We start from the raw sequence: 26,424 nt of genomic DNA, 5'->3' as shown, positions 1-26,424 counted from the left end.
CTCACCATAGCAGGATGTCTGTTGCTGAGCGCAAGACTGGCATTTGGGAAAGCTGGGGAGAGGGATCCAAGGCCCCCATTGTGTACTGCTGACAAAAGGCTGTGCATGTCGGGGTGGGTACCATCCAAACCGGGCCCTTGGCCTACAGCATGGTTCCGGAGCACATGGATGGCTTCCTCCAAACGGTCCTCCATTTTACTCTGCTGCAAAATACATGCAGGCATTATAGCGTTGAAAAATAATGTGTGATTTGAAGAAGAAAAAAAAATGCCAAATGTCTACAAATGTCTTAAAATCTAGTTTGGATTTTGTACCATACCAGTGCATGGGGTTGCCCTTCAAAACTGGGAGTGGTTGGTCTTTGCCACTGGGACTGAGCTCCTGCAAAGAAAAATTAGGATGATCTAATATTACAGCAGTGAGAGAACTGTTGGGAATAATCGGCAATGAACAAATTTTAGGCTTGTAGAGATTTCAGAGGATTGTTTTGATCAGCCAAAGAAATTGTATGTTGAATTATCAATAAATTACAGTAAAAGAAGTTCCTTGAGGCGCAAATTATTCAAAGTACAAGATGATTGTTTTATGTATGCTTAAGAGTTTGGCTTTACCTGCAATAGCCTGAGGAGACCCTGGAGTAGATGGCGCCGATGAGAAGTTATTACTGTTGTGGTCCGACGGATAAATCTGGAGCCAAACAATTTGGAAGAAACTAATTAATACACAACTTTCAGCCCTTTCGGTCACCTTTCACTGAATGCATTCAAAGTGGCTCTTGGCAAGTATTTTCTACATCAAAATCAGTGAGATACAAAAATCTTACAGAGGCGAGAGCTTTTCCAATTTCGTCTCCAGAACTGCCGGCTGTGGAGGCTCGGTTGCCAGCTGTAACAAAGACAAGCGAGTCAGGTGATCTAAACAGTGTTTAAAAAAAAATAGTAATTGTATGAATTACCCATTATTGCCTCTCCATTGATGGCAGGTGTGTGGTTGTAGGTGGTGGGGGCAGTGTGGAAGCCATTGACTTCACTGTGCAGTGGATAATTCTGTGGGCATAGACATGAAGAAAGGGTATATTACACCTCCCTAAAGTAAAGCAATTTGTCTTTTTGCAGTCAATTTGAAACAATACTTATATTTAAATGACTATATGGAAATTATTTTCATCATCAATCATTTTTTATCTCAATTGAAAAGCAGCCCTTGTATAAAAGATGTCCACCAACCATCCTGTCTTGTGGGTTCAGTGATGAGAAGGAGCCTGGTGGTCCAATGTGAGGAGAGTTGCCCAGCATAGCCGAGTAGCCGGTAGATGACCAAGGGTCTTCTACCGAGGGGGCACACAAGATTTCAACCTCAAGAATCATATACAAGATCAACAAAATTGATAATGAGTTACTACCTTGCATGTAAAAAGAGCCCGGATAGACTGCACCGGGTTTACCGCCAGGGTAACCGCCATTGTCTCTGGCATATTCGTCACCGGATGTGGACGCATACACCTAAATAAACAAAGAGCGAAGTATCGGTGAGGCTCAGCACACCAACACGCTTCAATGGACCACAAGATGGCGAGAGGTTGTCTGTGAGGAAACGGTGGGCACGGCATGTTGGGCACGGCAGAGGTTCAGATCCCGGTGCACAGCGAGCACTTCCTCCTCCTCCCAGGACGCCGATGACATCATACAGGCTGGCCAGCAGCCCTCCCCAGCATTACGCAGACACATAGCGTGTATGTACCACATAGGCTGCCAAGGCACAGACCCGACATAGCACAAGCCGGCCATTCTATGAAAGGAGTGCCATCACTCCGTGTGAGGGTTGACTTCAAGAGGGGATTGACACTGACAACCGTTATGAGAAATGACTACAGTTCTTTATAAAACTGCCTGCTGTGCATGTCAGCACTCTACTTCCACAGACTTAGGAGAGACAAGCAACCATCACTTTCTCAAAATCCTCACCTGCTTCTTCCCCCTCCCCGCTACATTTGTGTTGAATACGGCAGAATACAGGAAGAGAAGAAAATGGGGGCTACGCTGCAAAGAATGCTAATCCAGAGAAGGGATTTTTTTTCTGTAATTTGATTTAACAAGGAGAAGTGGAAAGGGAATGGAGAGATGCACTTCTAATTACAGAGCCATCTGCCTGTTCCTGGACCACATCCAACTCCACAGGCAGCTGGGCTGAGGAAAAGGAGCGAGGAGGGGGTGGAGGCTGGGATCCAGTCAGAAAAAGAGAGACTGCAGTGGGTGGGGGTGGAGGGTGGGGGCGGCAATTGAGGAGTGGGGGCGGGGGTGATGATTTATGAAATGGGTAGATAGATAAGGGGTGTTGAGGGAGGGTGCCGGTAGAAGGTAATCTAAATGACTTAAACAAAGCTTGATATGGCCAGGGGAGTGTGAAGAAAACGGGGGATTTAACATGATCGCTGTTAATTCAGGGGAAAAAAACATGACTGAGATGGCTTCATTTAACAATAGGCTTTGAGTTGCTCTTTCATGGGGAACAATGTCACGCGAATCCTGTTGCTCTAGATGGCAAAAGAACTGCACTGACTGGTGTGATGCGGCGCAATTATCTTCTCAGGAAGAAAAGGGGTTTCTTGACTAAAACCCTCAACTAATAGGGCTTTAAAGGCACTTCAGGTTATCACAGCACAAATGGGTTTCTGTTTGAAAAATATTGGTTTGAATGGATTCAGATTAACTCATTAAGTGTTACTGATGGCTATAGACGTCAGAGGTCTATTTACTCTAGGCTGGCAGTGAATGAGTTGGCATCAAACTTACCTCAACGTGCTTAATTCTTAATTCAAGATATGTTCCTTCACCTTGCTTTTCAAAAGCTCACAGGAAGTAAAAATGATCTTTACAGGGAGAGTGTTTACTAATTATCAGAAAAAATGGCAATGGGCATAGGGTGTCCACACGACTGCGGGAGCACAGCATCATCACGGACAGTTATTAATCTGGGCTCAGACACGGGGGCTAAGAGGCCTCGTAAGCACCGTGCCTCATAACTAGGTCACACACAGGGGGGAGCCCCACACAGGCCATCGTGTGTTGAGGCGTAGGCGCCGGTTGACCGAGGTTGGAGGAGTGGGGGTGGGGTAAATGACCCACAGAAATGTCATCATTTGCACTGAAACCATGTATATATCATTCACACCATTGGCGAATGAATGACGTTTTAACAGTACAAATGTGGATTGAGGTCACACCAGCTGTGTGTGAGATGCAGGCTGGATGCATTCAGCAGCACATCTAACCACTGGCAGCCACAGGTAGGGGACCTTGGGGGAGGGGGGCACAAAACTTGAGGCACTTTTGTGACAAAAAACTGCCATCAATCCATCTGATACACGCCTTCCTAATAAATGCAGTCACTTGTACTATCTCATTACAACAATGAGATAAAATCCAGACTGTTTCCACTAGATTTAATATCATGCCACATTATGCACCCATGGCTATGCAATTTGTAACATGGCTGGCCAGAAAAATCAGCTTCCTCCTTGCTGTGACAAAACACAAGCATGACAACTCTCACGTAACCTCACAGGAAATCTGAGCACACCCACAATATTAAGCACACCTGCACAATTTCTCGAAATCCAATTCGGATCAAAACATTAACTGCGATTATAAAGATCAATGTTGATGAGAACCGTCAGACCGGTACTAAATACGAATTTATTATGGTATGCAAATGATATTAAAGGACATTTTTATCCTTCCATGACAACTAAGGAAATTACAAAAAAAAAACATTGCGGTATGGTTCTCAAATACGAATTTGTGGATCATTTTTTCTCCCTTAAAAGTGTTCTTCACCAAACAGAAAACATTTTCTAGGTTTGAAAAAAGGTTTTCTAGGTTTGACACAGCGAAACAACATGTGATGAGAGAATTAAAAGGTTGCAATCCTAGCGTGTTGAAAATGAACCAGTCGTCAAAGGGCAGCGATGAAGCTGCATAGTAATGAGCACACAAAACTAAACTCAACGATCTATAAAAAGGGGAGTGATGTGGCCAACTGCCGATTTACTGACTGTATAGTCAAACATGACTTGCATTTCCAACGGTGTTTGCCACGTCACATATAAGCGCCGTCAGCTGCTGGAAATTCCTGGCGAGCCGACAAAGTTTGGATACGGTCACCCTAAAAACCAATATTGGGGTTTGATGGCACACAAAAAGAGTGAAAGCAACAACTTAACATCTTTGAAAAATAAGATTGCTATAAAAGTGCCAGAACAGGGAGTGGATGGAAGACTCAAAGACACACATAGTAGAAGTTGAGCTTGATAAATGTTGATGTCAACTCACTGTGGGTCTTTACCCTGTATGTCACAGAACTGCTCAAGCAGAGAGGAGAAAGCAGTGCATGTGTCAGTGTGTGTGTGTGTGTGTGTGTGCGTGTGCGTGGGTGTGTGTGTGCGTGCGTGCGTGTGCGTGTATGTACTGCATGCGTGTGAGTGAAGAAAAAGTGAGCGAGCAGAGGGAGGAAGAAAGAAAGTCTCACCGAGGAAGGAAGGCCAGGGGGTTTCCGAATCTTCTTTGGCTGGGAGTCTGCATGCATGTAGACAGAGGAAACAAAAGATAAAGGTAAAAAGTGGCACAATATACAAGCATCGATGTCAGTACAGGTGCTTTATCTTCATGGGCCTGCTACAATTGTAACAGAACACAATTGCAGCATTGTGGTGCGTGCCAGTGTTTTATGTCTGTGGCTGTCAGAGGGAAAAAAAAATGTTGCCAGGCATCCAATGGCACATGGCATTGTGGGTTATTTTTTGGGAAGGCCAAATATTTTAATTAGAAGGGAAGTGAGGACAACAATACAATTTGGCATCCAACTGATACAGAGATTTTTCTGATGTTTATCCATTGCTGTATACTTGTTCTCTTACCCAAGCCTCCATCAGGCGGCCTCCTCCGTGGATTGTTTGGGTAGGACTGGTAAAACTGGGAGCCCGATTTCAGGCCCGATGGGGACATGGCATCTGGGCTGGGCATTGGAATTTCGCTTGGAAGGAAACCAGGCTGCCAACGCACAGAGGTGTGGTTATACTACATGCATATTAGTGAAGACTGAGCATCACATTCATTATTACAGTACAGCATATGATGTGTGTCCCGAACCTGACGATCTGACATTCCTATGAGTAACAAGCCCAAATTGGTCCCAACATTATATCTGTGCAATTACAATATTTGCAGAATCTTGGCTAAAAATAATGCTAAATAATAACAATTAATCTCCAGTTCATAAGAAGAAATACATTCTAGGAGACCACTGTTCTCCCTCAGTGTTATTTGGTAGGTGTGTTACCTTCCCGCGGATTTGTTTTTTACAGTTTTGTACAACATTAATGGAAAACGCACATTGTGACTGTTCAGGGTGGAGCACAAAACACTACTTTCCACGTAATGATTGTCAGAGAATTATTACTTCTAGCTTTCAGCACACAATAACGTCCCATGTCTAGTTTTGTCGAGCTGCTACAGAGATGTACGAAGCTGACGGTGCTGTTCTCATCATGGCAATGCAACAAATGCAGCTAAGACGTGTAACTTACTTGGTTTGCAAAGGGAGAGTAGGATGGCCGCTCATTTTTACCTTTAAAAAAAAAAAAAAAAAAAAAAAGCATTAGAACAAATAGGCCGGAGGTGAGAATTTGCACTCTAAGAAAAAAAATAGAAAAGTAGAAAGGGTCAAGACATCCTTCCCCTTTTATGAGTACAGTATACTCAGTTGCCTAAAACTGCCTGCCAGATATAACCCTAGGGAAGTTTTCTGCATCACCGTCTTATGGTCAACCAATGAAAACACATGCACACATTCGCAATGAAAAAACTATTCCTGATTATAATTAAGCATTTCTAGCAAATTAAAAAAATTTTTTAAAAAAATTATGAACTAGAAAACGCAATTTCTGGAGAAACTTTGTATGCATGAAGCATTTGATTTGATATAGAAACTGGAGGTGTACAAGTAAGTATTTTTTTTTTCAATTTGGGCTTCAGAAAATGTTATGAGTTTGAATATTGAATGCAAGTAAAAATATACAGCGAAACAAAAAATATAAAACACACAAAAAAGATTGATTTGATTTGATTTTAACTCAATGATTCAACTACAATGACCCCTCGCTACTTTGCGCCTTGCCTATCGTGCCCTCAGTGCGTCGCAGATTTATTGTTTATATACATTAAAAAAAATAAAAATACAAAAAGCTATAATGCGGAGAGACATGCTATGAAGGTTTCCGGCAAATCTCTTACCTAGATTTCTTTTGTAATAAATTAGAATTCCAAGTGTAAACTGTTGGTAAGACATTATAGTGACCTGCAAGACACTCAAACTTTAGTTCAAGAGGGGGATTGGAACTTCTATAAGACACACGATTGGCTCGTGACGCGACCATCGACCAATGAGGGCAGGAATTGTAATCTACTTCCGCCCCAACTCCGGCTTGTTATTCACACTTGAACATGCCAGTTGGTCTCATTCATTAAACACGCAGGCTGTTGCTCCTCCAAGATAGAGGATCAAAGACCTTCACCGGGCCATTGGAAATCTCCTATCTTGATTTATTTGATAATAAAATGGCATTTCAAGTGTAAATGTGCATGATTATCATGTTTGATCATGTACAGATTTGACTTCTGGGTGCCGCTAAATGACCGCGGCGGACATAAGACTTAAAAGGATGGAAAGGGGTAACTCTTCAGTTACTATACAAGTGTTAATAACTTAAGAATTAAGTAAATGTGTACTGCAGTAGTTCCACGTCCATGACAAGTGCATTAGTTACCTTGTCTGTCTGGCATGCAGGGACCCGTCACAGCAGGTCTCTCCGCAATATAGCCCCCGCCCCGCAAAAATCCGCGATAGGCGCAAAGTAGTGAGGGATCACTGTACTTGCTCATTTCAGGTTTTTTGAAGCCTTCCACAGGTGGTCCTTGGCTCTTCGACAACTCTTCTGATTATTCTTTGCACTCCTCACAGAAATGTTACGAGGAGCGCCGAAGCGAGACAAATTTATAGTGGCATGCTTGGCACTTACAAATCATGGCCCTAACTGTGCTCACAGCAACATTCAAAAGCATGGACAGGCGCCTATAACCAATGCCATCGTTTTGTTTCCCAACAATGAGTGTGTGTATAACACACACACACACACACACACACACACACACACACATATATTCACTCGTAAAAATATTTATTGTAATTCCCCAAATAAGATGCAGTTTTTTTTCCAAGGCCAAAGTGTGGATGTGTCCCATAAAAGGCAACTTAAAAATGTGATTTTTTTTTTGGGTCACCATGAGAGGAAGATTAAGCTGTCAGCGACATAAGCAGAGTTGTGATGCACATATGTGCATTTTTGCCATATTCTTACCGTAGCGTGAAACACGGAGACTGTGCAACTTTGGGTATTTATGGTAAAATGAACTCGGGCTGCGTTGTGAAGAAAAGTAAAAACTGCTTTGAGTGCAATTAATGTTACACTGGCAAGGCGTTTACAGACCGCTCACAATAGTGGGTCATCTGAAACACGCTTAGCGTGCAACAAATATATATGTGTATATAAGAGTTTACAAACATGAGATTTATTCTTTTTAGCTATAATTTTTACATTGTTGCCTGTGTTATACTCTTATACATGGTAACATTGAAAAAAACAGAATTTGACCACAAAATTAAGAATGTGTCTTTAACACAGGTGCATCTTATATTTGGCGGATTACTGTACTTGGCGGTGACTTTTCAACAACGCAAACAAAAGCGCACACACACATTTTTTTAGATGGGAGGTAGGACCCCAAACATTTTAGAGCTAATAATAATTTTCATATGAAGATGTTTTCAAGGATCAAAATCAAAACAAATGACCTAAAATATAACATAATCTGTCAAGGAAACTTGAATTTGTGCCGCAGGTAGCCTCAGGTCCTGTTGCAATGAAGCATAAGGAACCTAAGAGTGTAGCCAGATTTGCGTGATTTACTAGTTAAGGTTTCTCCAAACATAGCTAATTTCAGTTAGTTGTTTTTCCAGATCATCCGTTTTTGTGTGTGTGTGTGTGTGTGTGTGTGTGTGTGTGTGTGTGTGTGTGTGTGTTAGGAATGGGGCGTTGAAATACTGAGCAGTTTGAGTGGTTGGGATTTTGCTTTGCCGAACAATAGAAGTTTCCAGCAGCTCCGCTTTGATTACGTTTCCTCCTCACCTAACCCAACCCAGACCCCAAAACTAGCCATGGAGATCCCATTTGTGGTAGGGCTTCATTCATGCTAAAGTTACGATGACTCAATTTTTTTTCTACGTCTTTAAGTTACTTCTGTGAGGCAAACTGATTTGGGTGCATTAACGCCATCTGGTTTTGAGTGCACATACAGCAAATAACTTGCGTACTTGTTGTCTAAAGGCTTTTGTCTACTCTTGTAGGCACTGGCCCCCGCAGCGCATAGATTGCCCCTATGCTCCCGCACACCCCACAAACATTTTGGAAATGTGCAGTTTCACTCCGAGGTGCTCTGTGTCGCTAGGGCTAGTTTTGACCAGGATACCACAGGGTAGAGTTTCCTCTCCATTTTTCTGTCTAAGTCTTGTGGCTAATGCTAGAACAAAAGACAGTATTAGGAACATAGACGATGTTCATTGCGGAATCGATCAAGAAGGCAGCGGCATATGTGAAAAGTATGGCCACTTCATGAAAGTCATTTGAACGATGATGAATTCTCCAATTTAACCCTGCCTTGACATGATACTTTAAGTTTGTTGTTTTATAAAGGTCAGAAGTGAAAATCTTTGCAGAGAAAAGCTGAGTATTGTATACAATTTTCAGCGTGTCCGTGTCAAGTGCTGACATGTCGCCCAACACAATGTGTTGGTCACGTGATGTAACGCAGTTCTTGTCACCTTGTATGCACGGAATTTTGATGTCCATACTAAGATGGTTTAGGACGAATAGAAAAACCATTACAAGCTCTAATATCCAAGGTCATTTAGATAAGCTGAATGCTTTGAATTTAAAACTGGAATGACATAAATGTTACATGCACTCTTGAAATGAATGATAAATAAATAGGGGAAATACAAGATTTAACTTTGAAAATATATACTGTACATACAGTACCTACAGTGGTGGATGTCAAAGCAAGACTCAAAACATTGAAGTTCATACCTGCAATTCCCGAACTTATGAAAGGAGAGGCCAAGCCTTCATGTTCACTGTAGTGGGTTCCTTCTCCGTAGCCCTGGAATGATAAATCAGATCGGATGAAGATGAGAACATTTAAGCTTAACAGGCATGACAAGCACTCTTCTGGGCCATTCGCATCATGTTAGCACACCAAAGTGGGCTTCACGGTTACCCCTACCTCCGCTTAACTCACAGGACCAATGCCAGGCAAGTCTGCATCATCTTGGGGGATTTGGAGTGACTTTCTCAATTATGGACGCAGACTAATCAAAGCAATGCTGCGTGTACCTCAGTCCTTGTTCCTTATTTCTACACAGAATTGTGCCAAGGCAGTTAACGGTGGATGTGAGGCAGGAATTACCAGTGGGCTTCCACAGAGGTTTTGGGCGACTAGATGGCTTGCCAACGCATGACTGTGAGCCAAGGTTATTAGGTACAGAGTACAAGCACAACTTCACATCAAATGCGGCGTTGATTCAAAATGCACTTCGCCGCCACTATGATTGCCAAGTGTGTGTGATTGGCAATAGTAGTGATTTACAAAAATGCGTGTGACATATCACAAAATTCAATTTTGAGCTTACCCGTCCTTGGCTGAAAGAAGGACTGTTCTGTTCTGCCGAACCCCAGGAACCAGAGCTGCTGCGCTCATCTAGTGCTAAAAAAAGAACATTTTGTTGAGACCAGTAAAATGAACATGCGCCAGAGAACAGAAAACAAAGATTGAACATTTTATTAATGAATGTGTCATTAAGGTTAGAATGACATTAAGGGAGTGTGCCATAATGTTCTACTCAACATTTTAGGTCCTTAAGTGGCCACAATGGGCACACACGGAAACTGAGAGAATCACCAACAACCAAATTAGCTGCCGTTGCTTTTAAGACGCAAGTAATGCGGGGGAAAAAAAAAAAAAAAAAAAAGAATGGCACCTTAATGTAGTCATTAGTGTTCATTACGGCAACTGGAAATGAGAAAAATTAAACTTTTCTAAATGCAGTCCAGGAAAATCATATTACATTAAGTTAGATGAAGACAAACCAAAACAAGATGCAATCCTCCCCACCCCCAAACAAAAATAAGTAAAAGGAAAGACAGACGCCAAATGCAACACAAAGGAAACACTCAAAGCCAAAAGGCTGGTGAAGCTGAAAGCACCTCAAAATAGCCCCCATCATCCTCTTCTTCTTGACTTGCGCACTAATGCTATCCAGGCTCTCTGGAGACACAAGGCTTAATTGCATGCTGATTTGCATAATTGTGCATATTAATGCAGCTTTCCTATGAATATTCATGTCTTCTTTGATTTTTTTTTTTTCCGCCTAATTAAAAAAATGTGTATGAGAAAGCAAGTGAGTGGAAGGGGCGCGGGTTGGGAAGGGGGGGTCTGGGCCAGATCAGCAGCCCGGCTGACGAGCACAGGAATGAGTGATGAAACTAACAGAGCGGTGCAAGCACCTACACATGCTGAGACAGCCGTGATCTATGGCGCCTAGGCAAGATGCACGGAGAGATGGGCAAGCGAGGAAGAAAGGGAGACCTTAGAGAATCAGCCTCAGCGGAAAGGCCACAGCACTAATAAAAGCACCGCCATCAAACAAAACAGCGGACGACAGGCAGCAAAATATGTCTGAGCAACAGAGGAATTCATATTGGCACTTCTGAATCATCCTCATTTTCCTTGTTCTCCAACTATAAATGTATGGTCAACAACAATGCATCCCACCGGGTAAGTTGATTTTCTTGTTCAAAATAGAACAGTGGAAGCTGCGAAAACCATACAACATTGAACCAACTGTTGTAATGAGCTGCCAAAAACTAGGAGAACAACTAGAGTAGTAGGAAGGACTCCTGGCAGAGCACAACTAAGGCATGGCAACAGCCATCCCTAAACTGACATGATGATCTGCTGTACGGGCAGCACAGGTGTATATCAACTGTTTGGTATGAAGTTTACAAAACCGGCTGATACTAAAAATACAATCCGCTTTTGCCAATAGAAAAACAATTAGAATCGTGCCAAGCTGAGCTGTTCCCAGGCATTGGTTTAATCAATTCACAAACAAGATTGGCAAAAATAACAAAACATGAATGTTGTCTGCTGTCCAATGACTATGCTCTCAATGTAACAAAAAGATGTTTTAATTGGTCAGTGAGCCGCGGCATTAGCAGGGCCTGGATATTCATATTGCTGCATATTAAGCGTAATGTTAATTTAGAGATGTAACAATTAACAACAACCAATCAAATGTATTCATCGTTCATCAAATTGACCTTAGGTGTGAAGGTAAGAAGGGAGATGGGTAGGTTGGTCGGATGGATGGATGGATCATTTAGAAACCTTAAGTCATCCAAATCAGAATTCCAGCCACCTACCTGGAGATGGGTGAGTACCAAAACCAGGTATAGGGAGTATAGGGTTTAGATCCAGCCTAATTTACAGTGTCGGGCGTTGTTTTTAACACTTGATTCATTGATGGACAGATAAATTGATTATTAAAATAATCGTTAGTTGCAAATTGGGATCACTTCCCAACATAAAAAAAAAAAAAATGTAATGCGTACCACAACAGCATGTCTACAATCAGCAAAAAGAGATGACGTATTGCAGGGGTCACAAACCTTTTTCAAACCGAGAGCTACTTCTTCAGTACGGAGTAATATGAAGGACTACCAGTTTATGTGAAGACCTTGGTCATGTTATTGATTTTTCACATTGTTATTGATTTTTCACAATTAAGAAACAGCTGCAGTAAATATGTGAATCAAGTGTAATATGTAATGTATACGTCATACATGCATAACCGTTAGAAAATTCCTTGATAATCACAATGTTCTATTGCTTGTAAACTATTTGCAGAACAGGTCTGCGGGCTACTCATGTGATCCTCGGTTGCTAACCAGTGCCCACGGGCACCACGTTGGTGACCCCTGACGTATTGCTTAGTTTGTTTCATATAGCCTACCATATTATCCGCACTATAGGGTGCACATTCAATAAATGGTCTCTTAAAAAACAAAAACAAAAATTCACATATAGGGCGCACCGCATTATAAGGCGCATAGAATAGAGGCTACATCTGTGGCTGGGGTTGCGTTATGCATCCACTAGATGCAGCTGCGCTAAAGGGGATGTCACCAAAATAACCAGATAAGTCACTCAAACTAATAGACAATCAGAAATGAAGAATAAAGATGATTTATGGAAAGTACTATCTGAAAAATGAGCAAAAAATACTTCTCGATTACATTAAAAGACTAGTTAGATCAAATCAAGAGTTTTAAAGCATATTTATATTTAAATGAAATATTAAATTTATTTTTTCTTAATCAAATTGCAACCAAAAACCTTAAAATATATTGTTTTGTTGATCTAAACAGTTTCTGGATTTATTTTATGATATTTCGCTTATACAAAAGCATTTTTATGCACCTTGTCCCCATATGAACTGTTTCAAATTGGATCATACGTATAGAGCATTTCAAATTTTCAAAAAGGAGGTTATAAAAATTTTGATTGTGAAAAATACATTCATAACGGAAATGCAGAGGTACCAATTGAAGAATTTACACGGCGATTCAGTTCTTTTATTTTTCCGTCCCCCAAAAATGAAAACTTGCGGTTTATGCACTGCACTGTATAAGGCACACCGAATTATAAGGCACACTTTGAACTTTTAAAAAATGTAAGGCTTTAAGGTGTACTTTTTAGTGCGAAAAATACAATACTATCACTATTTAGAACTAGCTACAACTGAAATAGTGGATATGCATGCTGGCTAGGATTAGGGTTAATTTAAGAGCCGGCCAAAGCTACGCTACGCTACAAGGTTCGCTGACCTATGTCACTCACCAGGCCATGATTTGACTTGTATAGCCACAAAAACAATAGAAGAACAAAACGATTACGATTCCAAATGGAAACAATTCACTCACTTTGCATGTGTTGCGTATTGCTAAATAATGCAAATTCAATGTGAGAAGACGGGATAAAGATTAGAACATTCCCCCAAAATTTTTTTACAGATACATCCCTAATTCTTATTATAAAAAGTGATTTACACTGTTGTAATTGGACAGTAACCTGAAGATTGTTGCAGATGATTAACAAATAAATCCAGATATACAGCAAAGTATAGCTATGTCAGACTAACAAGTAGGAGCATAAAGTCATAATGACCCTTGTGTTTTGGATGCACCACCGCGCCACCTAGGACGCCTCCACTCACTTGGCAAGCAGGGGGTCTGCTGTCGAAAGTGGAGTGGAAGCATGGCTGTGCAGTCTGACAACATTGTTTCACACTTACTGGGCTAATTAAGTCAGAGGCAATTAAAAACAAGGTGGAGAACCGCTGAGGTGCCAATGACACTTTGCCTGCCAAGGAGAGCTAGAGAAGAGATTTAACCAATGTTGTTGACCTTTTGTCATGAATACAAACACACCATGTCCAACTTTAGTGCATTATGGGTGCTTTAGTGTATTATGGGTGCATATGTAAATAGGCGTGGGCCGAGAACCGGGTTGATGGTCTACAGTAGTGTTAAAAAGTCAAGGTACGGGGGGCCTGACAGATTCAGGAAATGACAGCAATATATAACCCGCAGGCTTTGACACAGTCATTTTGAAATCAGTCATTTGAGTGTTTGGATATATGATAGTTTGTTTAGCAATTGTTTGAAGAATTTAGAAAGAAGGATATTATACTAAAATGACATGAAATAAAAGGTTTGAGACAGCAATGATGAGTAAATTCTCCCTTGTTGTTTAATTACACAAACATTATCAGTGCCCTCCTCCAAGTTCTGCAAGCATGTTTTGCTCTCCTGGTTTCAGATGCTTTGTTGTGTAATATTTTTTTGCAGTAAAAAAAAAAAAAAAAAAAAAAAAAACCTTCTCCTAGCAGTTAAAACGTGTGAGAAACCGATACATCACCTTTTAAGATACTGATGTCTATGCTTATTACTCGCTTATTATAATCGCCAGCTAGTGGTGTGTTGTACACATGAATCTTCAAGAAATGAACCCTTATTCGACCCAATTGGCTGAATGGTTTGGAGACTCTTCGAGGTTTCACCTCGCTATCATTAGTACCAGGTGAAAACATTCATATTTAGAAAATATATCAAGCCATTATTTTAGAGGATTTTTTCCAAAGTCTAGTGTGCCTCAACATTTCAAATGGTCAACCAAAGTGCTATAAACAATAACAAAAGTTGCAAATAAAAACATAAAACACATAAAACAAATGAACAAGCAGAAACAGACGAAACGGCCGTGCAAAGGTGATGTCAATGTTCAAAGCACATTAAAAGCGAGCGAAAAAAGTGGGGTTTTAAAAGATTTAAAAGCACTGAGGGTCTGGGTGGATCTGACAGACAGGCAAACTATTACAGTATGACTCAACAAACCACCTCTGAAAGTAATTAGATGGCAAATGCTGTTTCATTTTTGTTTTTTTTACTTGTTGCTATGCATGGAGGATAAGTATGAGAACTTTGTCGCAAAAATAATTTAGCAGTGACATGGCACTGTGACTTGAAGAACAATTAAAAAAACAATAAGAATGTTGATTTACGTATTGATAATAAACGCGGTAAACATTTCCTAACATACAATTGTTCCCACTTTTTTTTTTTTTTAAATACAGTTAATGGGGTCCCAAAACCCCTTGTGAAAAGGGAAAACCAGTACGTGGGACACTTGGGCCTTACAGAGTACGCAAAAGACGAAGTACGAAGTGGCGACGGCGCACTGTTCCAACGATTCAAGATTTTGTTTAAAAATAAAATCGTTTGTTTTCAAACAAACAAAAAAATTACAGCGGTAATTTTAATACTGTGATACCAAGACACAGTGATATTTTATATATATTAAATGGTATCTGCTAAAGCCTACAATTGAATTTAAGATACCATTCATGTTTTTTTTTTATGGTTGTTTGGCAAATGCCACATAGGCCAAGGAAGACACAAAATTTGAATGCACATCCTAATAAATGTGTGGCTCCAAACATTTCACTTTTTGACATTACAGCCAATGCATTGGGCCTACTGTACACTATAAGGAAAAACAATCGTTGGAGACAATAATGTTCAACAGTTTGAATATTAAATGTCTTGTCTTTGGAGTGCAATCAACTGTATTTTGTAATTGTTTCATTCATTCGGTTTCTATTTATATTTTACAGACATTCCAACTTAACGTGAATTGGGTTTTTTAAATAAATAGCATGTCTACACAGATTAAACTCTTGAATAACTAAATACTATAGATGACACTGTGTTACATATATAGTATTCTAATGGATTTTAGTCATCAACATGTATTTACATATTATTACAATACTTGCACTAGTTGCAGGTTTTTAAGTTTTGAATTCACATGTTGCTGTGAGTAAAAGCCAAGAAAGACCTATGTATCTGTTCTTTTTGCAAGTGCCACTAAAAGAGAAGTACATGTTAGTGCTGCAGGTGTTCTGCACTGCAACGAAGACAACATCATCAACACAGCTAACATGGGAGCCACTACAAGACCGCATTATGTAAATTGACAAAGTTGTTTGTTGTGATCCAGGGGAAGTGAGCCAGTCACATCCAGCATGTTTCTGGGTGTGGGTGTGGGTGTGTGTGCATGCGCGCGCGAGAAGGGAGTTGGAGACATTGCCAGCAGCTGCAGAGGTGACAGAAAGGACGCCTGCCTGCCTGCCTGCTTGCTTAGCCCACTCCCACTACCACACGCGTCACTTGACCGCCACTTCTCAAACATCCCAAATCTTCTTTGGTAGGGGTCTCCCTTCCACATATGTGCGCACACTCACTAGCTCTTGGGGAAGGGAGAAAGACGCCTAATGCAATTAGCACCCCGCAGAGCACTTTTGTGTTAATGAATAGAAGTGGTCTGTTGGGCTACTGGGCTGCTTGCTGTTGTTCCCGCGCTGTTGGGTCACTGAATATACAAGCCTAAATGACGTCACACATGAACATTGTTCTTTAATGGCGACTATTGTGACAAGTAACAACTGAAGACCGCAATATGAACATCAGTGTCGTTCTTTGGCCGTTCTCATCCAAACAAGTCAAATGATTTTCAGCGGACATGATTGAACAAACAGCCGGATTTGAAAAAGTCTTCAGTACATGTCGGAAACATAAGGAATTGTATAGTTTGACAATAAACAATGGTGAGGCCTGATTTTGTATTACATACTGTATACTGACACTACCCCTCTATTACGCCAACAGGAGGCTTCAATACATGCAACCAACCTGCTTAGGCCTAGGAGATTTGTCGATTTTCTCGATAAGAATCTTTTGTTAGAATATTTAAAAAAACAAAATCAATATTTTACTTTTCTCTTTCCTGTGGCGTGTGGCCTACATGAGTGCCCGAAGCTTGCGCATTCATCATTTACTTTGCATTCACGCCAAACAGAAGGCTAGCGCAACATGGCTAAGGTTAATAATGCGACCCATTAGTTTTTAGAAGTTGTTTGGGTTTGCTGACATGGAGCAAGTCCCCCTGCATTGTTTATTCACAACAAACTTATTTTGGAAACTAAATCTGAGTGCAGTGGGCCACCGGTTGAGAGATTAATCCGTTCCGCGGTTGGGATCATAACGCAAATTCGCCGTATGGCGGGCAATCCAAATCTATGTTCATTAGCTAATGCGTGACTGTAACAAGAAATCTAATTGGAGACCAAACAGACAGTGTACTTTTGCTAGCTCTGATTGGCTGGCTTTGTGGCACATCCATAACATGTGTCCCAAGCTGAGCGCACAGAGGGGACAAACCCGAGCATGCAGAGAGCGACAAGTTTGAGTGAGAGAGGGGGGGAGGGAGGGAGGGGGGGGGGGTATTGTGAGCGAGCAATGAGTGATTTTGAGCGAGCTAAATCTTTTTCTGTGCTCAAAATCCAATATTGTTTGTTCAAAATCTATCATTGTTTTTCCGTGATCAAAATCTATCCGTGCTCGCCCAAAATCTTTCATTGCTCGCTCATGATAGTGGCACTACTATAATTCCATTAAAAAAAGTGCAAACTTTCAGCCCGAAACCTCAACTTGGAATTTGTATTAATATCAGTGAAAAGTCAAATAATACATAATCAGGTAAAAATGAGCTAGAGAGTAAAAAGTGAAAACAAAATGTTTAAAAAAATTGAGAAGAGGAACGGGACATGTTGAAGCTAAACAAATGAACACTCAAAGTAAAAAGCAGTGTTTGCAATATTAAGAAGATGATGAGAGATTCTACATGAAAGTTCATTCTATTATTTTAATAAATGTTATTGTGACAATTGTTAATATCTGTTGTTGGTTTTTGCTCAGGTCTTGTAAATGCATTTTCAACTTCGACTTACTCGGTCCTTTTTACTGCGCAATTATTGAGAAACCAAAAGTTTCTGATGGGACCCATAACTTTTTAAGTATTGCGAGTACCGGGGACCCGACAGTTTCCGTAGTTAAAATGAGCACTGCTTGGGGTTGTCTTTTTGAATAACGTTTGGCACTGCAAGAGTTAACGCTCTATTAGTTTCAACCTAAACAGACTCCAAATACTTCTCATTGAGGAATTTGCATGGATAAGCCTTTTAACACCATTGAGCTTCAGATCTCCAAAGGTGACAGCTATCAGTGTATCGCATTAAATGGGAGTCATTGAGGAAGGGCCACACTTTGGGACATGGAGAGGGGGGGAGGGATTAACTCCTTACTTCTTAGCAATTGCCAGCTATAATAGAAACAAACAGAATCCTGCCTTCCACGGGCTGATCCCTCTATTCAACAAGCTCCCTCTTCCACTTGGGCCACTCTCGGCATGCTGGGCCGGTTTAAGAGCCTGTGAGCTGGGGGGTGAGGCACATTGTCTCGGACTGGAGCCATTTCCTGCAGATCAGTGGGGGTAAGAGCCCTGCACCGGGTTGGGGGAGGAGTGTTTTACACTTATGGGTGGTGTTGATGTTGTGGGGAGTTGTTTCAAGTCTATAAGCCCCCCCTTTTTTTTTGCCTTTGTTCCTCCGTGGCCCAGCTCTCACTCTGGGGAATGCTGGGGAGTGTGACTGGAATTCACACGGCAGGTTGGCAGGGTGACAGAAGAACCAAAGTAACATGACTAAGTAATAACATTCAGCGAGAGACCGAGAAAGAAAAGCTCACTGAAAGTCCACAAGCACTTCCAGAGGTGAACTGTCAGTTCATTTACAATTTTAAAAGTAGATACAGACTATCCAAAACGGCAGAGAGGTTTGAGCGTGACTAATATTCACATACGTGAAATTTTCCTGGGTGAAAAAAATAAAAATGCCACTTCTCTCACACTCAAAACAACTAAAACAAATCATGGACTGTCATAATATCCATATACTGTACTGTACTGAACAGAAACAATAAAATGTGAATAAAAATACATTTTGGGCACCAATCAAAAATAGGCCCACTTTGTTCAGTGAACTCTGCTAAATGCAAAATCTATCATGCACACAGTTCAGGGAAGACACAAACATCGATCATTAAGCCACTCTTGTTTGAATGTACCCAGTATATGCATAAGCAACTTCCGCATTTTGCAAAATGAATGAAAGCAATTCCAGGTATAATGCAAATTCCTAAAGCAAGGGACAGACCAAACAAAGCAACAGTGGGAATGTCTTCTTGTCTGTTTTTTAATAGAAATTTAAAATAACGAATTTTAAATTGTAAGGATATGATACATCCATCCATGACATCAAACATTATCACATCAGCATTTGCTCCTCCGACTCTACCCCACTGTTGCCGTGCCCTCGGATGTTCCATGCTGGCAGTCCACCGCGTGTGCTCTCCGGTAAGGTAAACACACAAATTTAAGTTTCAAAGTGCTCTTTTAATTAAGTGCGCATTCATGCGCAGCAGCGAAACGGAAATGAGTAGTGCAGAAATGTTTGAGATTGTTCCTCAGCAAAATGAACAAAGTTTTGGTCGATCACCATGCGTGAGCTAATTTCATTTAGTTGCAATTTCTCCTCCCAATATTGAGCCAAATAGTGTGTCTATGTCTCATCTTGCATATTCGTTGCCACAAATGTACTAGCTGTATGTGAGCCATTTTACACAGTTAAAAGGCGCAGTGTCAATAAATTGCTTTGAACATTTGCGTGTGCTTACTGTGCTAAGGGAACTGCACCTGAAAAACTGCTTTAGTAAGTCTGGCCCTAACGCTCTAGCCAAATCTTTGTCTTGACCCCTCTTTCAAATTCTAGTAGTCAGTAGTCAAATAGTAAGCCCACCTCTGGACTAAGAAGAGGATATATAAATTAGAGCAGTCACCATTAAATACTTTTAAAATCCTTTACCATTATTCTATTATCTCCTCGATACAACCCCTTCAGAAGAAAATGTACTATTTTTTATTGTTTTTATTTTTATAATTTACTGTTGAGCATGAGTTGAAGTGGATATGAATAATCATTGTTTACTGTATTCTACAAGTATACAATCATTAGACACCAATCTAATGTGCCTATACTAAACGGTTAGCAATTGCTATCAGCATGGGCGTGCTATTGATTAACTATTACAGTAAAAAACACTAACCGGAGATTAACATTATTTAGTTCACAACTAATTAACGTTATACACACATTACACATGTAATAGTCACTTACAGACCATGTTTATACATTATTCCGGGAGTAAACCTAAGAGAGGAGCCACCCAAATCTATTGTCAACTTGCAACGCAAGACAGCGACATCTGTCGCTGCCGCAACTGCTTTTTGCGTCCCATGTGAGTTGAGTTTGGCTTGGGAGGTGATGAAGTTCACATATTGCTATTTTTTTGGCATCTCCCATGTGTCAACCCTATAATTTGAACACCTTAAATCGAGCCTCTATAGATTGTCCTGATCATTTGAATCAGGTGTGATGTAGCTGGGAGCTGTACAAAACATCCAGGACAACGGCCCTTGAGGAGTGAACATCCCTGTGCTAAAAAATGTGTTTTTAAACACACAAATAGGATCAGCCATTTGGCTACTCGATAGTGTGCCTCGCAAACAAATGGAGCAGTTTGTCAAGATGGTATTTTCATGCAAACGGGTTCTGTTTAAGTGCGGCAACGATCAAAGTCATGCCAGGTCCACCTTACAATAACTGAATAGTCTTTATTTTAAGCATCTTTATTGGAAATGGTCCCAACCTTATGTTGTTTTTTTTAAGCTTTTTGTTCCTGGCTTATTCAATATTTAAGCTTTGTGGTGAATAGTTTTACTTTACCTATTTTCAAAGTCGACTTACCCAACTTGGTCGAATTTTCCCCCAAGGCCTTAAAAATCAGGATCAATAATGCAGCACAAAATAATGATGGAAGCAAAAATTGTTGCATTTGTAATAAACGACAATCCCTTTTGTGTAATCTCAACACTCGTGCGGATGTGGTTTTCTACCTCATCCTCTTTCATGCCACCAGACAAACCCACATGTTTTCACTATGTAAGACAAGGCTCTTTGGCGCTATCTTTGAAGCTCAATATTAATTTGTTACTTCAAAAATTAACAAAATTATTCAAATTTTTTCTGGTCACACCGTGTTTCCTCCATGTTTAAAAAAAAAAAAGAAAAACTTAAAGCTTTTGACTGATGTTGATCTCTCAATTCCATTTATTTTGTGTGTGTGTGTGTGTGTGTGTAAGAGAGAGAGAGAGAGAGAGCGAGAGAGAGAGAGAGAGAGAGAGAAAACACGGCGCTTTGAAACTTACCTGAGCCACTAAACTGGCTGCTGGCGAGGGTCATTGTTCTGTTCTTACCATTCGCGACGGGAGGCGCGAACATCTGTGGGGATGACAAAAGGGGAATGATATCGTTACCAACAAACGCAAATGAGGCCACACTTCACACATTCCATTTCCACTAATAAAAACACATAACGTACGCCTGTCATTCATTAGGATAAACTTTTGACGTTTCAAGAAACACCAGAAGAATTGTAAAACTGGAAAAACTGCGCCAAGCTCGCAGCAACAACTTCGGAATACCAGTGTTGGCTTTTCATTGGGGAATTTACACCCACTAAGGGTTAGGGTTCTGTTTGGCTTGACTGTGTGTTTGAGTGATCAATGGTGCCAACCCAACCCCCCCCAAAGTAGAACATGAAGACCCGAGCACAAGCTAACAACATAGCAGAAAGCATTTTGATCCCATTAGGTCTTGTAATGACAATCTATAACATGAAGAACATTCAGTCTTTCGCGACCATACCTTAGAAGGATGTAAGCCACAAAGAAACAAACGACAAGGAAAGTTGATTGTACAATCCTCTACAGTTTCTCACACAATTATCGGTGTCGTAGTCTTAGTTGACAGAACATCTGCTCCTACAAATTGGCAGGCGATCAATCTGAACATTTTGATGGTGAATTCCGCGGTTTAATGAGACACTCCCTTCGAGGAGCGCTGCTTCCTTTTCTTAGAGGGGGCCTGTGGCGCTTCGTCAGTCATGTGAAATACTCTAGCTGCATACAAAAAGGCAACCAAACCCCAACCAACAAAAATGACATAACACCATTGTTAAAATGGCAATCAACCGCAGCATAAAAATGATATTCATTAGTGGTGACAATTACAGAAACAGCTTTGGCCTGAATGTAAAAAAAAAAAAAAAAAAATTCGTCCAGAATGTTTTTAAAAAAAAAAAAAAAAGGGAAAAAAAAATAACTTGTCATTGAGCCTGCTTGTTTTTGTTTGAACGTCTCCGCAACAACCTCAAAATTCAAACAATTAAAAAATACAATAAAACACATTGTTGATTCATAATTCAATGCTTCGCATATAACAAAAAAGGCAAAACTTCATTAAACTTTTCCCTCAGTCAAATGCCAACTAAGTCACTCCCTGCAATTCTGCAGATGCATGTTACTTTATCAGAACCTGCATTTACAAGTCGTTCTATCCTCGACATCTCCCACCTGTGTGGTCCTCTCTTCCCTGTCCCCCACATCCCGACTGCACTCCCGCTCTCTTACCGCGCTGAAATCCAGGAGGTCGCTGAGTTCCTTGTCAGTTCCCACTGCAGCCATTCTTTGCTGCTGCTCGGTCATAACCTTCCGTCTCTAACAAACCCTACGAGAGAGATTTGCAGATACAGGACTTTAATAAATGATAACAAGGTCACTCGCAAGCACAAGGACACGTGTGGCCAAGCTGAGCACAGTGTCGCTTGTGGTTGCAAATAATAGTGATGAAAAAATAAGTCAGTGCATGATAAATTAAGTGAATTACCCCATCCTATATTTGAAACCGTATGTGACTTCCTGGACAGCCATGACATCAGTACACTTTACCATTGTTTCCTCTTAGGAAAAAAACTATAGCTTTATTGCCAACATTGGGCATTCCTAATTCAAAACACCTCAGTACAAAGCAGAGAAGTCCCTAATTATGAAAAAATTCGAGGTACATTTACTTAAGTAAAACAAAGGTACGAGTTACATGCGTGTCTGTCCCTTTCATTACAAATTCTTGCAAAACAACCCATATTTTGGGGAAAAAAAAATCTACTTAAGAACGGAGGTAGGGCAATATTCTTTTACTTTGGCTTTTGTGTGTGTGTGTGTGTGTGTTTTTTTAGTTGTTTTTTTTTTTTTACAAATAAATCACAATAGAAACTCCTACATTGAATAGTGAAAAACAATAAACTCAGAAAAAAACAAAAACAAGAAGGACCTCACTGGGACCATGGTAGCACCTACCAAGAAAAGTGCTAGTATGCATGTAATGTGCAAAAGTTTTTAAAGTTCAAAATATATGATAACCATTTGCAATTCCAACACATTTCCACATTGAAAATACAAACTAAAAATTCTGTTCCTGGGTAAAACTGTCATGACTAAAAAAATCTTTTACAGAACTTTTTTTTTCGTAAAAATAAACTCAAGACAAATTATGGAACCCAGCTATTGTGGGTGTCTGGTGGGTGATGCGCATGTCAAAAAATGCAACAAGAGTTGGCGATTTATATCTTTAGGTTTAGATTAACAGTTTGTTTTTGTTTAATAAAGGGATTAAAAACATATTGATTGCTTTGTTCTCCCTTGACGGTTGTAAAACGTTCTAACCAGCAGTGGTCAGCTATATTAAAGTAGCTAAAGATGCCCTCCTTTACTCTGCATCTGCAACGGTAGGCATGTTGATGTTGTTGCACTTTCGTTCGCTCAATTTGCACATCTTCTTTTAAAATGAGAAATGAGGTGTCTTTTACCCTTTCTTTCCTTCTGGCTTGGGCATGTCTCTTATTTGTGGGTGGAAAATGTGTACAACGCTTATAAGGTAGAGATTTTGATTTGACATTTACTAGATTCAGTAATTCAAGTTATTTTTTATTCCTTACTGCATACTTAAGTGTCATTCAAATGGGTCATAGAAATGAAACATACGCTACAATGTGTCAAAAGAATTACTTAAAAAAAAAATACTACTCTGGCAAACAGCACAGCCATACGTCTATTACAGCCACATCAAAGGTGACGTGCACATTTACAATTACAGACATAATTGGGACCATTGTTAGCCCAAGGAAATAGGGTTGAAAGGCAGAGGTAATGACTCTATGCAAACACGTCATTACTAAATTAGCATATGTCAATGCAGAAGAAAAGCATGTTGGATTTTTCTTGCATTCATTTTGCATTCTGATATGAGCCCAAAGCCACGCTCTGGTGCTGATTCGTGATCGATCAAGGCTGGCAGCAAACCACCAATGTAGCTGTGACTAAATGGGGTGGGGGTGGGTAGTTGTTTTCGTATAGAGGCACTTGGACACCAACAGGTGGTGTACTTTTACAGCTTCTTTTGTAATAAGGCATTCACACTACAATTACCAAAAAAGTAAAAATAAAAATAAAAAATAGGAGCATACATTATTGGTAAATTTATGTTAAAATCCACATAGAGGATGCACAGGATGGGAATTAAAGTCAATACACATTTAGAAGATCATAGCCCACCATCAAACTTGAAAACAAACAAGTGTGGCAAACTCAGGCAGGCAGAACTAATTTAACCTTGAAACATAGAAAGGAAGTGACCGCAACACACGCACTGATCCAAGTATCCGTAAGCCAAGAGTACGCCTCTCTGTGCCTGTCCCAACTTTTTGGTCTTCTCAAATGTTACCCAAGCACTGCACGACGTTGACTCAGGCATATGGAAGACAGAGGAGAGAGGGGGTTTTGACAAAATGGCATCTTGGCCCACTGAGGGATCAATATTTGAAGCAAGTAGATTAAGGGGTCTGCATCAGCCCCCAACATAATGAATATATGCCACAAAGAAGCAGTCAACGCAAACCATTATAGCATCGTGGGTAACTTATGGCACATTGGTCAATAAGGGCCCCCTCTGTCACGCCATAAACACAATGTGAATGATATATAAAAGTTGGTGAAATTATTCTGCGTAAACCTGACGGTGGCGCACACTGCTATCATAACTACTTGCTCCACAAAACAAATATTTACCTACCAGTTAGCAGCACCCCAAAAGCAAAATATTCAACTGTTAAAAAAAAATGGTAATATCAGTAAATAGCCAACTTTGGATACGACTAAGTTTAAGTATATTACCAAACATCCAGAGAAAAGGCCACAACCAAAACCAATCCATGCGACTAATTTGTGTGTGTGTGTGTGTGTGTGTGTGTGTGTGTGTGTGTGTGCGTGTGTGTGTGGCACAAATATGTAAATAAAAGACGACGGCAGACAAACTTTGGACATTCTCCCTTTGCTTTGCTCATATTGGGGTTCAAGTAGCATTATGGAAAAGAGGTGGTGGGGTGATGGGAGACGGTGGGGGTGGGAGCGAGAGGAATTTCCTGCCAAATGTGCAATAAAATTAAAAGTCTCGCTGGTGGCCACTCGCTCGCATAAAGGAATGTTTAGAAGGCTTCCAAAACCGAGCTTATGGAAATTGTGTCCCTGAAAACGGGCGAGAATACATACAGTGGGCCCCGAAACGCAAAGTTGAGCTAAATTGCTTCTTCAAGCTTATACATTGTGTTTTCTGAAATGCTAACTAGCATTACACACAAGGCGGAACAAGCACAAAACGGGGATAGTTGGACCTCTTGTGGAATGATATTAGCGGTCGCAACGCGAAGCTAGCTCGTCAAAACAGACAAAACAATGTAACAAGCACCTCGCTTTAAAATCGGCTTCCCGAAAAAGTTTTCTGAAAAACACAAGGCGCTCTGCGCGAGTGTCAATGGGGAGGGGGGAGCCGTCGAATTCGAGCAACTTTTCGGGGTGAAAGGTGACGGCAAACATGGTGTTATTTTAATTTATTTAAATCATATTACCTCTCCTCCGCGGGTGTCGGCTATCCAAGAGAGGCAAAGAAAAAGCGCACAGCGGCGAGTGGGAAAAACATAAAAGTTGAGGAGAATTTCGAGCTTAGCGCACCAGACGCATTGGAGCGCCGTGGAACGTCTTTTGCCCCCCTCTTTGTCCCGAAAAGCTCGCTCTTCAAGTGTCCGACTCCACGTGCTGCCTCCAGCGTATCGAGTCTGTGTCCAAACAAATCTATTCTATTTCCTTAATCTCGCGTCTTCCTTCCTTTTTGCCCGTTACAACTGAGGAGATGATTTCATTCTTCTCGCAGACATATTCGCCTCCTCCGTCCACATTGTCAGACGCAACAACGTATCCGTCCGCGCGTGGAGTGAGGCCCACACCGCCAGCGGTGTCCGATTTCAAACGCCTTGCTCCACTGTCGGGTTCGATTCGTTCATGGTGAGTAGCGATTGTAGACGTTTCGGTGCCTACAAGCGAATATTTCATACCCATAAATCGCTATAGCCTGTTTGCTTTGGCTGCAGTGATCAAAACGCGAAAGTACTAGGCGCACTAGGTTGCTCGGCGGAAGGCTATCGCAAGAAAGTTACCTGCGATTACACAGCAGCAGCTTCGACGAGATGGCACGATAAATGCTAAGGCTTTCCACCAATGGGACGGCACGTACGTTTGATTGATAGCAAGCTCGGCCACTCGAGGGTTGAAAACACGGCCTTGTCCCCGCCTTTTTCTTGACGCTCACTTTCTCTGCGTAGTGCTTGTTCTCGGGGAGGCTGGTCGAGGGGGCTTCTACATGCCCGCTGACATCATTTTAATTTTCAGTGTGATGTGCTCACTTGCCTCAAAAAAATCCTCGTAATTACCTCGTTTTGTTACTGTTATT

The 26,424-nt window shown here is 40.9% G+C and overlaps 1 protein-coding gene across 3 annotated transcripts in view; it reads right to left on the bottom strand.

Moving 5' to 3' along the window:
• Window positions 1–26,101, bottom strand: part of tcf3b (transcription factor 3b) — a 33,122-nt gene extending 7,021 nt beyond the window's left edge. The window contains exons 1-15 of one of the 3 annotated variants that reach the window (XM_088425950.1): window positions 25,547–26,096; window positions 22,218–22,314; window positions 20,955–21,027; window positions 9,802–9,875; window positions 9,200–9,272; window positions 5,585–5,625; window positions 4,916–5,048; window positions 4,528–4,574; window positions 1,403–1,502; window positions 1,227–1,327; window positions 956–1,046; window positions 824–885; window positions 612–687; window positions 320–381; window positions 6–203 (exon numbers count right to left, since the gene is read on the bottom strand). In XM_088425950.1, coding sequence (XP_088282076.1) covers window positions 6–203; window positions 320–381; window positions 612–687; window positions 824–885; window positions 956–1,046; window positions 1,227–1,327; window positions 1,403–1,502; window positions 4,528–4,574; window positions 4,916–5,048; window positions 5,585–5,625; window positions 9,200–9,272; window positions 9,802–9,875; window positions 20,955–21,027; window positions 22,218–22,292 — 1,206 coding nt within the window. In that variant the 5' untranslated portion in view covers window positions 22,293–22,314; window positions 25,547–26,096. Of the gene's footprint in view, window positions 1–5; window positions 204–319; window positions 382–611; window positions 688–823; window positions 886–955; window positions 1,047–1,226; window positions 1,503–4,527; window positions 4,575–4,915; window positions 5,049–5,584; window positions 5,626–9,199; window positions 9,273–9,801; window positions 9,876–20,954; window positions 21,028–22,217; window positions 22,315–25,546 lie in introns of all 3 variants that reach the window. The other 2 variants (XM_088425949.1, XM_088425948.1) reach the window with 2 other exon arrangements.
• Between the last annotated feature and the right edge of the window lie 323 nt (window positions 26,102–26,424).

The sequence above is a fragment of the Hippichthys cyanospilos genome, chromosome 10 (assembly GCF_059441005.1).
Source record: "Hippichthys cyanospilos isolate Australia breed blue-spotted pipefish chromosome 10, RoL_Hcya_1.0, whole genome shotgun sequence".
NCBI lineage: Eukaryota > Metazoa > Chordata > Actinopteri > Syngnathiformes > Syngnathidae > Hippichthys > Hippichthys cyanospilos.
This window is presented reverse-complemented; position numbering and strand designations above follow the sequence as displayed.